The sequence below is a fragment of the Anopheles coustani genome, chromosome 2 (assembly GCF_943734705.1).
Source record: "Anopheles coustani chromosome 2, idAnoCousDA_361_x.2, whole genome shotgun sequence".
Taxonomy (NCBI): Eukaryota; Metazoa; Arthropoda; class Insecta; order Diptera; family Culicidae; genus Anopheles; species Anopheles coustani.
The window spans coordinates 76,014,524-76,033,275 of NC_071289.1; the positions used below are offsets into that span (position 1 = coordinate 76,014,524).

Consider the following 18,752-nt stretch of genomic DNA (forward strand, 5'->3'; position numbering starts at 1 on the left):
CGATCAACAGGGACGTTTCCTTTGCTTAATTTCCCGCCATCCAAACGCATTCCGTTGATAGGGAAGAGTGTTTTCACTCGGTGGAAAAATCAACTACTGGAAGGGTGCGTCGACAAATTGTATGGCAAGTAAGTCACGCGGCCATATCCGTGCGGCTACGAATTACAACCCTCTCTGTAAACATGCGCACACAAGCGCGAGTGCATGAGGGAGCTTTTACAAGGGACAATTGGTTTTTCGGTGTGGACTGGCAAGTAGGCTTGCGAGTAGGCTCACCTATTCCATTGGAGACAGTTTCGCGGTGACAGTGAACACGTTCGGTGGTGATGGAGTTGCTGCACGGGCGACAAGTGTTCAGCATAAATTGATTGTGCCCCTTTGCTCGTTCCTTGGTACACGATATGAAGAGTGAGACATCAACCGTTTGGATTGATCAAGTTCGATGAATTGTTGGTTGACGTTCGTGTGATCTTTGAGGATCAACCCTTTGGCTTATGTTCGACCAATGCGTGCTGACCAAGTACCGGAAACAATGTTCAACGAAAGAAAGCTTACGACAAGCCACGGTTTTGTGAAGGCGTACAGTAACAACTGGTTGTCCCAGCTGGGTGCAGTGTACAAGTGAGTTTTGAATGTGTGGTGGCGTGTGGTTTTGTGTTTATTTAAAGCTGGAACGTTCGTTTATTTTAAACAGTTAAAAATATGTGTTTAAACAAGATGCATGTGCATTTCCATGCATGCTGGGATTATATATACAGTCTATCAAGAAAGTATCCGTACAGTCATCAATTGCAACTTCAAGCCTAGTTATCTCAGCGACTACGTGACCTAGGACAATTATTTAAACGACATCACGTAGATAAACTTCTATTCTATCCAATGAGGTCTTAACATTTCGAAAAAGTTACTTGTAGGTCACTTTGTTCTATAGAAACCCAAAAAAAGGCTCAAAATCGATGACAAAAAAGTATCCGTACATGATGAGTATTGATGATGTGCCATCGGTATCTGATGTGCCAATATGGTGCAATCAATGCCACTTGCCTCTATAATAGCCTGTAAGTGCCAAGAAATAATTTCTACCAGTTTTCTTTTCGAAAGATGCTGGAAATTTGGCCCGAATCCATAATAGTTCTAAAGATGTCTACTAAGATCAGGATAATGTTCCGTTGGTGGTAAATCTAGGCATCTTTCGACAAATGTTGTATAGAGATCGATTCCGGACACTTTTCGAGTATCGTCAACACTTGTATGATCTCATAAAGTGGTCACTCTTGGACAATACATGGCCTATTCTTAGGATCGTTATTTTACTCAGAGAGAACATTGTAGAAAATCTAAACTTTTACCAAAGGTTGGCTTGTCCAAGGAATAACATGGGTGAAGTAGACCATGTCCCACAGATGATTTATAATTAGTTCAATGTTTCCAGTTCGATTAATGGCCTCCGAACACCATAACACATACTCTCAACTACTGTGTTTTATAGTTGGAACAACGTTGCTCGTATTGATGATTGAGTTCGACGTCAAGTCTCTATTGTTGTTCGTTTTTTTGGCCACAATTGCTTAATTTTGTCTGTATGAAGTCTGTATATAGTGTATAAAACACTGTGCCGACACGCCAATGGCATCAAAATACAGCGATTTGCAAATCCTCAGTCTTCCTTATTCTTTCCTTAGAAATGAAAAATTTGCAACGTACAATTATGCAATGTTATTGTTATTTACAAAACACCTTCTTAAGAGTTGTAATCCAAATCATATGATTGGTGATCTAGACACTTCTTTCTTCATGTTTGAGAACTCTAAGTTTGGAGGACTTCATAGCTTTTCGAGCAATCACCCCCTCATAGCGATTGAGTAAGCAAGAAAGATGTCTGTTTGAAGGGTTTAGTCTAGTTGTACCCTGGTTAATTCGACAAATTGTAAGTTCCTGAGACTTAGCATGATATTTGCCACAGGGTTCATCAACTTCCCAAGTTAGGTTCCCTTTACTTCACATGAAAAAGATAGTTCTCTATCGGTTGCAGCTGTTTGCCTAGTTTCACCGGCCATTTCACGTTGGATGATGATATAAAATTGTTGCCACCATACTTTTAGACCCTTAATAACTCGAAATAATGGCTAGATTGATATTTTGACTACTAGAACTTCACCAAACCGGTGTTTTTGGTCAAGAAAGTCGGGTGTACGGATACTTTTTTGTCATCGATTTTGAGCCTTTTTTTGGGTTTCTATAGAACAAAGTGACCTACAAGTAACTTTCTCGAAATGTTAAGACCTCATTGGATAGAATAGAAGTTTATCTACGATATGTCGTTTAAATAATTGTCCTAGGTCACGTAGTCGCTGAGATAACTAGGCTTGAAGTTGAAATTGGTGACTGTACGGATACTTTCTTGTCAGACTGTATGTGATTTAATAAAACGTGACAGTGTAAAACAAGGGACATCACGTTGAAAAAGTGCTACACAGAATTGAAGTTTTATGCAACTCTTGGATAGACTTTTAAAAGGCTCGAATAACAACCCTTTTTATGCTCAAAATAAATGTAAAAACAATTATAAATTTAAAGTTTACAAAAAATATTTGAATCGTATATTGTGAAGTAAATCAATCAAAAATATATAGTAGGAATGAATGGTTTTCGGTGTATGAAATCATGGAAGCCGCTGATTTTAGCTTTTCTGTTATGTCAATTAGTTAATCAATTATACAAAAGATCTCACCAGGCAACGTTTCATTTGATGTTTATCTTTTTTCAACGCTAAACAAAATTATACGGTATATAATTATGTGGTTGCTGCTTAATAACTCATAAAAAAAAATATTTATTCTTTATAAATTACAAGCTCAACGCACAAGTTTGAGATCTAACTCTTACAAAAGTAGAAATAGAACTGAACTGGTCCCTACTTGCTGCCCTGCTTTTATAGTAGCGCTCGTGAGAATGCCGATAGGGGGTGATGTTCCTGATGATTTGTTTTGCTTCCAGGCCGTCGTGGAATGTCGCCTTGAATGTCTGCTGCACTTCCGTAGCCAGGGAACATGCATGATCATGCTTTATCGTTGATGATCTGTCGCCTTGAAGATATTGCGTCAGCCAGAACTCTTGAGCCGTTGTTGTGAAGACTGCAACAATGTCATCTATCGGATGTTATGTCTAGCGTGATGCTTTCTACGTGCCGTTGTTGTGAAGACTGCAACAATGTCATCTATCGGATGTTGTGTCTAGCGTGATGCTTTCTGTCTAGACTGGTTGAGTGTAACGTAACTCCTCCGGGGGTAGACTAAAGTACGTCCTCGAACTTCTGGTTATCTTTAGCCTTTTTCCGTCGTTTCTCGATCTTCGTAGTTTGCGGTGTTATGATTTTCATGGATTGTTTCTTTTTCTGGCAAACAATTACTACAATTATCAAGAGTATAAATGCAATCGAAGTTCCACCGAATAATGAAAATGTCATTTTCATATGGGAATATTGCTTTAATGCTATGTGCTCAAGCTGTTTTCGATGCAGCGTTGTTTCATTCTGCATGATTGTTATGTTTGGTAGGTGTATGACGTTCCAATTTAGTTTGAGATTGGGATAGGCACCTTGTATTTCCTTCGCATTGTTCGTTATTTCTTCCGCTTCGAACGTTTGGTTATTAATTGTCACCGTACAATTATAGAAGTTAAGGATGAAGTTGCCTTGCAGTGTTCGGTCATCCGGTCCGCAATCTGATTTAACTTCTAAATCGGCGCTGTTTCTGATCAAAATCTTGTTATTGCCAATGAGGGTAACTTTCGTGTTTTTATCTGTAACTGCCATACAGCTGCTTTCTTTTCCCTTTAACATTGGTTTGAGACAACTATCTTCAAATGGTCTGATGTATTCTCCCAATTGTATGCTATCGAATGGTTTGATAGTCTCGTATAATTCTTCTTCGCTTTGTACAACGTACATCGGGATGTTTGTTATTGTTGTATCGTTGATTGGTAGCGGTTCAATCTGAAAGATTTTGCATGTAGCTTTCAGTTTTGGAACTTGTAGTATGTAGAGAAGTGTTTTCCCATTCATTGCTATTTTTGGTATAGCGAAGTTTAATGCTTGCTCGGGAAAATCTGTACTTATTCCTTGATCGTTGATAATTTTTTCGACTGCGAGTATCTCGTTTAATGACAACAATTTACTATTTGTCAATTGGATACGTGTTCGAAGTACAGTATCTTCTATGTCTTCGAGGATTCGATTGGTGGCGTCCATGTAGACTAGTAGTGTGATCGCATCTAATTCTTGTAGTAGAATTTTATCTTTGTTTGCGTGTTTTCCAATGAGTTCATTGATAGTTTCTGTCATTTCGGCTATCTTTGAATTAACTACGTTGTTGATGCTGATTTGCGCGTTGTTTTCGCTTATAAGATCGTTCAATGTTTTGTTGATTATACCAAGGTCTACGGCATCTGGTGATCCTGCAATCCATTTCCATGCGGTGCCTATGGCATCCCAACGTTTAACACGTTTACTTGGTGTTAGTTGTCCTAACCTGCTCCTTATTTCCCTACTGCGTTCTGCTATGAGGTTCGATATAGGCAAGCTTTTATCAATCTTACTAGCTATTGTTTGAAATCTCATAACATTATCTCCTATATTAGTGAGGTTAATTGGGTGGACAATTTTCAGGTTTCCTGTCTGAATTTTGCAATCTTGTTTTTCCAGTAATAAGATCGGGTCCTGATTTAGGTTTCGTATTTGAAGGGTTCCTCCGAGGGTATTCGCGACATATGAGATTATAATCATCGTGATTAAGTACATCTGTAATGAGTAATGTAATGGTTACTTTTTAATGCGTTTAATTTTTGATTTATGTCTCTTAATATTCTTAATATTTTTAAACGTTTTATCCCTTGAGCTGTGTACTTTAAATGGTTTGGCTCTAGGATCTAGTTTTTTCCTAACGTTTGGTAAAACAAAAACTTCATCATTTTGTTTAAGTTCTGGAGGGGTTTCTCGTTTATCGTTTCTTTTAATTTGAGTAATCCTAGCTTTTTCCAAGTTAGTTTTTATTTTCTTAAATAGTTCTTCTGTGTTCAGGAAATTGTTCGTTTGGTTAAAAATGATTTTGTGGTGGATATACGGTATCCATAACTCGTGGTCACCTTGTATCAACGCATACTGCGTGAAACCACTCGCGGTAGCGGACTTATCAAAGCGGAGTGTTTGTCATCGTGTACAACTTGGACTTAGATGAAAACTCAGAAGTTTTTAACTTACTGGATGCGCGACGGGCATTACGACCACGTCCGATCAGTGTCCACCGAATCGTTTCTTTCTCTATTCGGCATCGATTTATTTATACTGTTTCTTAAGGCTAGTTTACAGGTAGTTGGATAAGTGTTGGGTTTGAGACTGACCTAGTTTACAAACTTTTGTTTATCGATTCTATAAATGCTGGTTGGATAATTTTGGTGTTTTTAATCATGGTTAGATTATTGACGTCGATCGCGCAAACGTTTTTGCGCGCATCGTTCCCTGCCTGTTTCATAACATCCGGCCCGAAGTGGGTCATGCTAACTTGGCTCAAATGCCCGAACCCGTTGGTTCCCTGTTTTTCATGCACCGGCTTGCCGTGGGTCATATTACTTATGTGCAATGCTCGCGCACGATCGTGTCGCAACTTGTTTGCGCGGTATCGCTGGGTGCGTCGATCTATCAATTTGCCTAGATTGCAGTTTTGGGTGTTTTGCGGTTGTTTCTGGGTTGAGGTTTTACCGAAATGGGTTTTGTTTGTTTTGAGGCGGTGTCACCTGATTTTGTTGTTTTCGATACTTAGTTTATAACATTTGATTATGAAATGGAGAGTTCATTGTACTTTCCACGCTCAGCAAAAACGCGGTACTTCTGTGGTGGTTGATTTTCAGCCGTATAGCATAGGCATGCTACACGCCCCCCTTTTCTTGAGGAAGGTTATGGTTCTTACTCAATTGTCAAGAATCATGACCTTACTCACTAGGTTGTTTAATTATTCTGTTTTTATGAACTGTACTCTCCTTGTTAGATTGACAATTTTGTATTAGGCAATTGGTATCCTGTATGCTTTTTATGAAAAATGGTCCAATGTACATGGGATCTAGTTTTCTTCCGGTTTCATTTGTAATGTACACTGTATCTCCTATTTTTAAGTTTATTGGATTTGTGATTTTGTTCAAGGTTACCTGTCGTTTTTCTTTTGTTCTGATTAAATTTTCCCTGGCTATTTCGTTTGATTTTTGCAATTTGAATTTCATTTCATTGTAGTATTGCTCGATATTATAAACTGGTTCTGTTTTTGCTTTATATAAATCTTGTGGTAAATTTGCTGTTCTCCCGAAAACTAGTTCAAATGGTGGATATCTTGTATCTGTATGGGTTGTGGTATTGTACACGAATTCGTAAAATTTAGTCCAGGTATCCCAATCATTATGGTGTTCGTTTGAGAATGACCTTAAATATTCGTTTAAGCATCTATGGTTTCTTTCTAACGCTCCTATGGTTTGTGGATGATATGCGGTTGCAAATGTTTGTTTTATTTTGAGAATTTCTGCTACTTTGCTTAAAATTTCATTGTTGTACTCCAGACCTTGATCAGATTTTAGTTCTAAGAAATTACCAAAAGTGAGAATAAAGTTTTCTACCAATGCTCTGGCTATTGTGTTTGCTTCTTTGTTTTGTATGGGGATTATAACAACGTATTTTGTTAGGTCACATTGAATTGTAATTGCATATCTATTTTCGTTGTTTGTTTTTGGAAGTGGTCCAACTGTGTCTATGGATATTACGCTAAATGGTTTCGAAGGGGTTGTCGTCACAACTGTCTCTTCTTTAGTATGCTTAATTGTTTTATTCCTAATACACGCGTTACAATTTCGTACGTAATTTTTTATGTCTTCCTTCATGTTTTTCCATCTATACTTCTCTCTAAGTTTTAGATACGTTCTGTACTGGCCTATATGTCCTCCCGAAGGGGTCATATGATAATCGTGGATTATTCTCAGCTGATTTTCCCTTTCTGTGATCCAACTGGTTGGAGTGAACAGAATTATACTGAAATTAGAAATAGTCCTATTGGCTACTTCCTTTACCATTTCATGGGAGAAGTACTTGAACAATATATCTTGCATTGACAAAGCTAACTTGTCTCTGTGGTAGTCTTTTGCTACTTGGCACAACTTTAGAAGAGCAAGCTCTAGTGCTTGACTTCCATTTTTCGGTGCATCATTATTAGAGGGGATTATTATCGACCCTAGCGCTTTATTTCCTTTATGGTTATATACCATGAGCTCTATTCCTTTTATATTTTCATTTGTCTTTATTTTCAGTATTTTGGATACCTCGGAAGGTCTATCCGTTTCCCACATCGCAGGATGATCAGTCCTCGATTCATTTTTCTTCTTCTTTTCCTCACTCTTCTCAGATTTGTTTATCTCCTTCTTCTTTAACATTGCTCTCGTTGTCACTGTTAAGATTGTGCTCTTCATCTGCACATTCATCTTATCCTCCTTATTTTTGGGAATAAATGATTTTAGTTCATCTGAATTGGTGACTATTCTGGACAATGCATCTGCAGCTACATTGGCTTTACCTGCTAAAAATTCAATCTCGAAATCGAATTCTTCTAAATCTACAAAATACTTTATCTAGGTTACTGATATGATGCTGTGCACCGCATCCAGTAACAATTTTATCATCTATATATACAAATGCGAGTTCAGGTGCCCATACTTGCTGCATCGAGCTCCTGCATTCTTTGCACTGCTTCTGAGACAGTTGCAAACTTAGTTGCCATTAGCAATGTCTTCGTTCTCTCGCCACTAATTTTTTCCACAAGTGTATCGACTGCCAGTCCTACTACCATCTTATTTGCAAAGTCGTCAGGGACTTTATTTTCCCTATACAAAGCCATCAGCTTGTTGGTGAGGAGTTCAATCTCCTCTCCTATTGCCTTATTGTCCGACTTCCTGATTGCTTTGATAGCAGCGATCACTTTCAATGGATCCGTTTTTTCTTCAAATCTCTTCTTGATTTCGGCGATGAAGTCATCAATTTTCATAATGTCCTCGGGCATCGCTTGAGCTGCCTTCCCTATCAGCTTTGTTTCTAATACCCTTACTAATATTGGCTCATTATCCTTGGCCAGATCCTTGGCTATCTTGATCGCCTTGATGAACATTTTCACATTTTCTGGCTTGCCATCAAACGACGGTACAACCGCGTTAATCGTTTTGAAATCGAACGTAGCCATTTTCTTATGCTTTTTGTGTAATTTTGTCAAATTAATAATGCAACGTACCAGTATACTGAACTGTACGTGTTGCGGTTTTGACATATGCAATTTGATTAACTCTTTAATCTTTGTCAGCAAGTTTCTTGCTGTTACCATATATGCAGTTACTTCGTGGTCCGAGTACTTGCTCTCATGCTTAAGGAAATAATGTTGTAACCCTTCGAATGTTTCTTCTGAAGTTAATTCGATTGCTCTTAATGTGGCCTTTCTATGCCTTTTCGTACAATCTTTAATCCTATCTAAGATCCTTTCTAATTTTTTAATTCCATCCGCGGGTTTAATATTGTCTGGCATCGTTCATCTTGTAACTATTTGTTGGATTAATTGTAAACTTTGTTATAGAAATTCTCATTTATACGTATATTATCCCCAATGTCTCATATTTTCATATTTTTTCGTTCATATTCTGTTTCATTGTCGTATTATTTTCTTTTATCCGTAGAGCATCTTTCTTTACTTTAGTTCTTATTCTTACTCTAATATATTTATGATAAAAATGTAATAAACTTAACTTTCATGCTTCTCGCCACCATCGTGTATCGTTGACCTGGGGTGCAGGGATATTCATCATCATCCTATATTGCTGCTATCGTCATCCTTCCTTCCTTCCTTCCTTCCTTCGGTAGAGTCGTCTTCACTGCTGTAGTCGCTTGGTGTGCGCCTTTTCCTTTGATACAAGTGCCGTTCCGGTTACCACTCGATTCATTTCCGCCAATAACTGTGTTTTGCGTAACATAGTCACTCATACACACAACAAGATTTTCTAACGATAGGCGTTAAGCATTTCACTCTGTTTTGTTTGCTGCGTGCGTCGACACTGCTTTTTCACGCACCATTATTTTAATTGTTTTTATCTTTGTATAATTGGCACTTTGTGTCTGTGTCCGTTAAACTCAAATTTGCGATAACTATCGTCACTTTTATCGTGGTAGCTCTAATGCCTTTAATGCTTGTTTTTTGGCGTTTTTCACAACGAGTTTGTAAGCATATTTCAAACACTGCAGCAGTAAGATTGCTGTCACCAAAACCAAAAGAATGTTGAGCTTGAGCTCATGTCCTTCGTGCATTTCTGTATGCACTTCCTGATTTTGCACAATTGTAATGTCTTTTGTTCCAGAGACATCAGCCTGCGGTTTTGACGATTTTCCTCCCATTTTGTCTATTTTTAAAGGTTATCGTTTTTGAATGTATAATTACACTTTTCCGCACTCTCAACCATCAAGGTTCTTGTTGGTCACGATGATTCGAGTCACTTATTAATCACTTCACTCCGAAGATTGCTGATTATTATCACGGTCGCCATGTGGTGGATATACGGTATCCATAACTCGTGGTCACCTTGTATCAACGCATACTGCGTGAAACCACTCGCGGTAGCGGACTTATCAAAGCGGAGTGTTTGTCATCGTGTACAACTTGGACTTAGATGAAAACTCAGAAGTTTTTAACTTACTGGATGCGCGACGGGCATTACGACCACGTCCGATCAGTGTCCACCGAATCGTTTCTTTCTCTATTCGGCATCGATTTATTTATACTGTTTCTTAAGGCTAGTTTACAGGTAGTTGGATAAGTGTTGGGTTTGAGACTGACCTAGTTTACAAACTTTTGTTTATCGATTCTATAAATGCTGGTTGGATAATTTTGGTGTTTTTAATCATGGTTAGGTTATTGACGTCGATCGCGCAAACGTTTTTGCGCGCATCGTTCCCTGCCTGTTTCATAACATCCGGCCCGAAGTGGGTCATGCTAACTTGGCTCAAATGCCCGAACCCGTTGGTTCCCTGTTTTTCATGCACCGGCTTGCCGTGGGTCATATTACTTATGTGCAATGCTCGCGCACGATCGTGTCGCAACTTGTTTGCGCGGTATCGCTGGGTGCGTCGATCTATCAATTTGCCTAGATTGCAGTTTTGGGTGTTTTGCGGTTGTTTCTGGGTTGAGGTTTTACCGAAATGGGTTTTGTTTGTTTTGAGGCGGTGTCACCTGATTTTGTTGTTTTCGATACTTAGTTTATAACATTTGATTATGAAATGGAGAGTTCATTGTACTTTCCACGCTCAGCAAAAACGCGGTACTTCTGTGGTGGTTGATTTTCAGCCGTATAGCATAGGCATGCTACAATTTCATTTGGTGCGTATTTAGTTGACGAGTGAACAGAATTGTTGTACAGGGAAACTGCTATCGCAACTTTTGTTACTGTATCTGTATCTGAGAATTTATGTTTATTTGTGTTGAATATTTCGATTATTGTTGAATGTGTTTTTTCTACCTGCCCATTAGATTCTGACGAGGATGCATAGAGTAATTCAACATTTAGGTTTGCTAAATAATTTTTCAATTGTACCGATCTAAAGGTTGTTTCGTGATCTGTAACGATTTGTGACGGTATATTAAATGATGCAAAGTATTGGGCTAATGCATTTTTTACGTCGGTAAGATTTTTTGTCTCCATTTTAATAAATTGTGCATGTTTTGAGAATGAATCTACCAGTGACAAGAAATTGTTATTATCAATTTGAAAGATATCCATATGAACACGTTCAAAAGGTTTTGAAGTTATTGGTCGAGGTGAAAGTTTAATGTTATATGGTTTTCTCTCATATTTGTGTATGTTGCAGATCCTACATGAGTTGCAAGCTATTTTAATTTTTGATACCATTTTTGGAAAGAAAAAACTTCTTCTTATTTGGGATTCCATTTCGGTTATGCCTCGATGAGCACGCTCATGTTCTTTTGTAACGATCGCGTCTTGTCTTTGCTCATTTGTCACATCTTCCACAATGTTTTGCGTAAGAACGAAATGGCCATGGTCACTAAAAAGATTTTTGTAAACATTTTGAATTATAGGGATTATGCTTTCAGGGGCCATTATTGCTGTTTGTTTATTGTTGTGGTATCGTAGTAGGCAATCCTTTATAATGCTTTCCGTATATTCTTTGTTGCAAATTGTGACTCTTTGATAGTTGGTGAATGGGGTTTCTCTTAGTTCAGTTGAGAAATTTGCCAACTTGAAGATTATCTGATTCCGATAATAGTTGATTGGTCTCTCTGAAAAGTGGATAAAATAATTATCTGATGTGTCTGCAGAGTGTACTGTATCATCATCAGAAGTGTTCTCAGATATCAATGGGTCATCCATTCGGGATTCCGGGGGATTATTTATTTGAGAATCTGAAATAGAAAGATTTTCGTTAACGTTGATATCCATTGTGCATTGTTTTTCCTTTGGATTTTCTTGCTTCTCTGAAAAAAGACAATTTTGATTAATATTTTCAGGATCTTTACGACTTAGGGCGTCTGCCACTACGTTAGTTTTTCCTTCTTTGTATTTAATTTCGTAATCGAAATTTTCTAGTTCCAACCTCCATCTTAGGATTTTAGAATTCTTTGTCGATGTTTTAATAAAGGTTAGTGGTTTATGGTCAGTTAAAAGTGTGAATTTGTGGCCATAAAGATAGGGGTAATATTTGTTTACTGCCCAGATAATTGCTAAGGCTTCCTTTTCTGTTGTTGAGTAATTTATTTCGGCTTTGTTTAATGTACGACTAGCGAAAGCTATGGGTCTTTCAATTCCATTTTGTATTTGAGATAATACTGCACCTAAAGCAAAATTGCTAGCGTCAGTGGTCAATATAAATGGTACATTAAAGTCAGGATACGATAATATTTGATCGGACGTCAAAATGTTTCTAAGCGTGTCAAAGGCTTTAATGAATTGTTCATCCTTATGATTCACGGTTTGATCCTTTTTTAAATATTTCGTAAGAGGTTTTGTTAGTTTGGCGTAATCTTTGATAAAACGTCTGTAATATCCGGTTAATCCGAGAAATTGTTTTATTTGCTTTTGCGTTTTGGGTAAACTCCAGTTTCCTATTTTTTCTATTTTCGAGGGATCCGGTTTTATTCCTTCTGGTGTTATGACATGTCCCAAAAATTCGGTTTCCTTTTTCAAAAATTGACATTTGTCTAGCTGAATTTTTAAATTAAATTCAGAAAGTCTTTTAAGTATTGTTGACACATTTTCTAAATGTTTTCTTAAATTGTGTCCAATTATGATTATGTCATCTAAATAAACGTAGCAAATTCTTCCAATGAATTCTTGAAGAATGCTGTTCATTGCACGTTGAAATGTTGCTGGTGCATTTTTCAATCCAAAAGGCATTCGAGTAAATTCGAAATGTCCTCTATCTGTTGAGAAGGCTGTTTTTTGACTGTCAATAGGATCCATTTCTATTTGATGAAATCCTGATTTGAGATCTAGAGTAGTAAAATATTCCGATTTTCCTAAGCTGTCGAGAATATCTTCTATTTGTGGAATAGGAAATTTATCATCGATGGTTTTTTCGTTCAACTTTCGATAATCGATGACAACTCTTATTTTCTTTTTCCCTGAGGCATCCATCTTCTTGGGTACGACCCAAATTGGTGAAGAGTATGGACTTGTGGAATGCTTAATTATTCCTGTTTCTAACATTTCCTCGATTTGGTCTTCCACATCCTTTTTGAAGTGATGGGGATACCTGTAGGATTTAGAGTACGTGGGTAGTTCGTCGTTAGTAACAATTTGATGTTTGATTACTGTAGTGGACGATAGTTTTTCATTTGGTTTCAATAACACTTGCTGGTTATCAATTAAAATTTTAATCAACTGTTCTTTTTCAATGCTTGTTAGATGATTCATAGCTATTAGCTTCGTAATGTCTTCTTTGTTTAAGTATTTTGCATTGATCGGTATTGGAGTTAACGTTTCGAAATTGTTAACATTCAAGGAAAGTTTTCCGTTTTCAAAAACTGGTGGTTTTTGACGGTTTGTGATTATGCGTACAGTGGTTTTCTTGTTTATCGACCGATATAATCCGGGTTCGATAAAAGATCCATCTTGTAGTTTTTGATAAGTTGGGACAAACCAGTCACCATCTTTGTTAGAATCCAATTCAATATTATGTGAGTACGTTTTGGTTTTCGGGTAGTATTTATAAAATGGGATTATAGTTGTTCCGATCATAATATTTTCATCTTTGTAGCTAACATTAGCTTTAGTCTTTGCTAGGTATTCTGATCCTAGTATTCCATCAAAAAAGTTATGGAATTTGAACACATAATAGGTTTGTGCGGGCACATTTTTTCCTATTAGATTTGCAACTGCTCTTTGCTTTATTTTCTGGGTTCCAGAAATATTTTTTATGTTAACTTCGGGTACATCTTTAACGTTAGTAAGTATGTCAGGTTTAATTATGTTTTTATTAGCTCCGGTATCTATCAGAATCCTTATTGTTTTTTTAGTAACGTAGTTAGTGCTGATGAAGTATGGAAAATAATTTACGTCTTTTCTTCGTGATTCTGCGTCCAACAAAAATTTAGATCGACGTCCTCGCATGGTTCGTCGTCTGAAATTTCATTGTTATTGATCTGTTTCCTGTTCAGGGTTAGTTTACTGCGCACAGATCCTATTTCCATGGGTTGTGGAAGGTTATTATTATTAGTTTTTATTTGGGTGTTTTGGGTTTTGTTGTAACCCTCCGATTTCCTATATTCTTCCTTATGGTGTCTGTTGTCTTCCCTGTAAGACCTGAAGTCTTCCTTCTTTGGTGGGAATCTTTTCTCCTGAGGTTTCCTATTAATTTCCATATTTGTCGCGGTCACTTCCCGTGACTGGAATTTACATACAAAAGCGTATGCAGCTTCCATATCTTCTGGACAAGCGGCTTGGGCATATCCGAAGTACGGTTCTCGCAATCCTGATAAAAATGCTGCTAGGGCGTCTTCCTCAATAAAAGCATTTATTGCATCCCAATGATTGAGATATTTCTCTTTTTGTTTTGCCAATGTTTTTATATTTTGGATGATTTCCTTACATTTGTTATAATACTTATGGATTGACATTCCATCCGTCATTTTAGTTTGCCACAACTGGCTCTTATAGTATGTCAACTCCTGCCTGTCGCCTAACGCGTTAATCAGGATAAGCTTGACTTCTTCGAAGGTTGTAGGGTTTCCAGCTAAGCAAAGTATGTCTTTAGCCTTTCCTTCAATTTTATTGACTACTGCGGTTGTGAAAATTCGCATCTGTTGTTCAGATACGATTCCTTGGAATATTCGTAATGTGCCTTCGGCTGTGTTTAGCCATGATGTTAGTTGTTTTCTGTTTCCGTCAAATTTTGGAATTGACTTGATTGGATCAGGGATTTTGCATAAGGCTTCGTAAGAATTTCCTACATGGTTTCCTGATGACAAAATTGGTCCTTGTTGTTGTTGTATTTGTAGATGTTCTACCATCTGTTGCAAGGCTGCAACTTGGTTTTTTAGAGTTTCAACATCCATTTCGTGGTGTTGTAGGCTCAATGATTCAAGAGTTAAATTTTCGGTTCTCAGCGGTACGTGTGAATACTCTTCTGATTGTTGTGAACTCGAACTATCTGAATCTGAGTTTGGGCTGTCTGTGCGTGTAAGGAGTTCTCTGACCTTTTTCAACGCGGTCTTCTTTTTGGAACCCTTCATCCAGGACAAACTCTTCTTGGGGGTTTTTGTTTTTTCTCAAAGGCCCTATCTCGTAGTACTCCCTTGATTTGGATCTATCACCTATCTAGTAGTATGATATTTCCCTACCCAAAAAATCTATCTAGTAGTGTTTTTTGAGGACACAAGAAAAAATTACTTCAGTTAGGCGTCACGTCTATCTCGTAGTGCGCGTACGTGTTCACGAAAATAATCTTTACTCGCGATTTGGTTCGTGGGCCCTATCTGGTAGTACTCCTCACGAAATGAAAGTAACACTTTTAGTTTACCGTCATTAATGAGTTCACTTTCACATTCAATAAAACGTGGGCCCTATCTGGTAGTACTCCCTCCGAATTACAAAAACATGAAATGACTCACTTTGTTGCTTAGTCGTGTTTGGGCGTGGGCGTGAAGAACGTTGGTGGTACTCCACATGTCCAGTAGCGGGGGATCCTCAACTCCTCAGCGACTCTGGTTACAGGGTCTGTGTTGCTTGCGGATGCTTATGGGCGATCTCTCTAAAATGTTTGTGCACTTTGAAGCACAGTTTCACTAGCAATGTTCGCACTCCTTGCGGGACGATTTCACTTGTGATGTTCGTACTTCTGTTATACACAAAGTCACTTTTAGATTTCGCACACTTTGCGGAATCACTTTCTTTTGGTTTATATGCCAAGAGATTTCCACTGTTTTTCTACTAGATCACTTCTTCAAACGCCTACCCGGCTGCGCCAATTATGTGGTTGCTGCTTAATAACTCATAAAAAAAATATTTATTCTTTATAAATTACAAGCTCAACGCACAAGTTTGAGATCTAACTCTTACAAAAGTAGAAATAGAACTGAACTGGTCCCTACTTGCTGCCCTGCTTTTATAGTAGCGCTCGTGAGAATGCCGATAGGGGGTGATGTTCCTGATGATTTGTTTTGCTTCCAGGCCGTCGTGGAATGTCGCCTTGAATGTCTGCTGCACTTCCGTAGCCAGGGAACATGCATGATCATGCTTTATCGTTGATGATCTGTCGCCTTGAAGATATTGCGTCAGCCAGAACTCTTGAGCCGTTGTTGTGAAGACTGCAACAATGTCATCTATCGGATGTTATGTCTAGCGTGATGCTTTCTACGTGCCGTTGTTGTGAAGACTGCAACAATGTCATCTATCGGATGTTGTGTCTAGCGTGATGCTTTCTGTCTAGACTGGTTGAGTGTAACGTAACTATATATTTGTTGAAAGCTACTAAAAGCACGTTGCTATATTTGAAAATTTCCAACACTCTTCTTATGTGAACACCAAGCGCCTTCCATATTGCATCTGGTTTATTACGAGCTGATTGACCTTTCCTGGGTTTGCATTTTCAACCTCCGCAACAGATACGAATCGCCAAAGGATGTGCTTCGCAAGCCGAACTACCAGCACCGCAAGATCGCCCTCTACAGCATCCTGGCGATGGCGTTCGTGGCTTTCTTCACGCTCTTCATGATCGTGCACGAGGCGGAACGCAAGTCGCGCCAACTGGTGATCGAGTCGAGCTTCAGCAACGAGACGGCCATCGAACCGAGCGCTGGCAGCCAAGACACCATCCTGACGACACCGTTCTCCTCCGGCATGCCGGTGGGAAATGGGACGGCGTTCCTTCCCTCGCCGAGCGGCATGGATGGAAATGGAGCGGAAAGTCGTGCGGTGGTGATGGAAAGCCGTGAGCCGGCAGTGAAGCGAACGCGTCGGTTGAGGTACTACGGTGACGGTTTTGAGCGGGTGGCTTCAAACCGAGCACCGGTCGGAAGAGATCAGTTGGTATTGCTTCCGGCCCGGTTCCTCAAGCCACCGCCTCCGGATTCTTTGAGGGAGGGAAATGTGGGTAGAAAGTGGTCGAGTGAAAGCGAGGAACCGTTTCGCGTTCGGGACGAAGCTGAACGTCGTCGAGATGGTGGTGCACCATCCCACCCCAAGCCATTCCACATTGCACCGAACGGGCCACTTCCGGTCGGGTTTCAGCAGCCGCAACAGGAACAACCGGATTCGGATGTTCAATCGCGTGCGAATCGCTCACTTGACTCGCTAGCGGCCGACTTGGGACCCTTCAGCATCCAGGACATCATCCGCCAGCTAACGTTGGCGAAGAGGAAACAACAGCAGCAGTTCTACTACAACTATCCCTACCGACCATCGCCGCAGCCGTCGGAGTTTAACCATCCGGTGCATCAGAACCATCGCGTCAAGTTCACCGGCATCTATCGACATCCGCGCAAGAACGGAGACATCACGACGGTGTTTGGGGCGGCATCGCAGCGTCCACAGGAGGTGCACGTCCAGCCGCCGCAGCTCATCAACCAGCAGCTCGGGACGGTGAGCGCCAGTAACCTTATGCCGGACCGGTTGTACAACTTTAAGCCTCAGAACCCGAGTGAAGTTAACCTGCTCGCAACGGAGCAGTTCCGTTTTGCGCCACAGAAGGAATCGACGGAAGATTCCTGGGCAAGCCGGTGGCCCAAAGAAGGTATGCCATTCTCGGTGATGCTCAATCTGGAACCGATGGGCTCGATTGGAGGACGTCCCTCTGCCTATCAGCAGCAACAACATCCACAGCAACAACAGCAGCAACAGCAACGGTACAAGAAACGCTTCCGGAACCCACAGCGTCCCCATCCCTATCGGCAAGCGTGGGGAGGATCCGGTGGAAACCACGGCGAGCAACACTTTGCTCAACTATCTCCGTACCACCATCGATCACGTCCACAGAACAACCTCTACCGGGATGCCTTCGGTCAGGCGGGAGGCGACGACTACGAGGGCGAGAACTACTTCCGCAAGGAAGGTCGAGTTCAGCCTAGGATTCCGGCGTACGCAAGCCCTCTGATTGGTCCGGGTCGGTTGATGGTGCACTTTAACATCTTTCCCCGACAGCAACCCCCCGCAGCGAGGCGCAATTCGGGTCTTGACTCAGACGAAACTCGCTTTCAGCCGTCTTCCGGGTCGGTTGAGCTAAATACTGGAGAGAAACGTACCGGAAAACAACTAATTTCTGATATTAGCACGTCAACTGCCCAACCTGAAGAGGAACTTACTGCTCCCGCTCAATGGAACCTCCAAGGAAGAACCGAGGGTCAATGGAATCCAATACCGACGCATCCCACATTCAACTGGACGAGCACATTTTCAACCGAACCCAATCTTACGAAGATCACTGTTGAGCAGCCAGACTCAACGGTTGAGGTGATCAAGTCGATTGAAATTCCTACGCAGATTAACTTCGATCATGTGCCGCTCGGAAGGAATCCCCCACCGCCACTGCCTTCCTTCAATCGATGGACCGGAGACGAAGCAACAATTAAACTTTGGAGTACTCACAACAACATCAAACGTGCTTAAAAGTACAGTAACGGAACGGTTGTATGAATATATCCAAAACATTTTTTTTCATTTCTGTAGGCGTCGTTTCTAATGCATTTTTGTAGCCTGTGTTTGTTTGTAAAGTAAAACTAATGACAAAGATTTGTAGGAATGCAGAGAACTACTTTCGTGTTACTTTGCGTAGAACAGAGGATGTGCTTCTACGCATTGTGTTTAGCGAAACTAACAAAATAACTTCTACACGGGACGGAAACTAAAATGTACTCATTGCAGTGTATAATAATGTTCAAGAATTCCCGGAGATGAAGCATGTTCACGTGTTTCCCTTCATTCAAATTATCGTTATTTTTTGTTTCCCTTTTAGAAGTTCTCTTTTTGCTCCCAAACTGAACACTAGCTGTTAACGCCTAAATGTAGACAAGATAACAATGCAGGGAATATGGCCGTTGCAAATAATGAAATTGAAAGTTTGCTGCAATTTACTGTTGCACTTTTCATTGCGAAAACCATGATTAAGTTTTCGGAGTTTGGTATTTTTAAAATCTCGCTTAAATAGATGTTTAGGATGTACTGCTCAAAAACGGTATATTTGT

At 39.8% G+C, this 18,752-nt stretch overlaps 1 protein-coding gene across 1 annotated transcript; it reads left to right on the forward strand.

The window, feature by feature from the left end:
* Positions 1-532: 532 nt before the first annotated feature.
* LOC131265035 (uncharacterized) lies at positions 533-18,177 on the forward strand. The gene is made up of 3 exons (XM_058267297.1): positions 533-621; positions 16,179-16,415; positions 16,455-18,177. Exons 1-3 carry the CDS (start codon positions 533-535, stop codon positions 18,175-18,177), a joined length of 2,049 nt encoding a protein of 682 aa, XP_058123280.1.
* Positions 18,178-18,752: the final 575 nt, after the last annotated feature.

Bases quoted from the DNA above. Each gene is read 5' to 3' on its own strand.
- LOC131265035 (XM_058267297.1), top strand. From the start codon at position 533: ATGTTCAACGAAAGAAAGCTTACGACAAGCCACGGTTTTGTGAAGGCG. The intron at 622-16,178 runs GTGAGTTTTGAA...CCTCCGCAACAG, and splicing joins CAGCTGGGTGCAGTGTACAA to ATACGAATCGCCAAAGGATG. The intron at 16,416-16,454 runs GCCGGTGGGAAA...TCCCTCGCCGAG, and splicing joins ACACCGTTCTCCTCCGGCAT to CGGCATGGATGGAAATGGAG.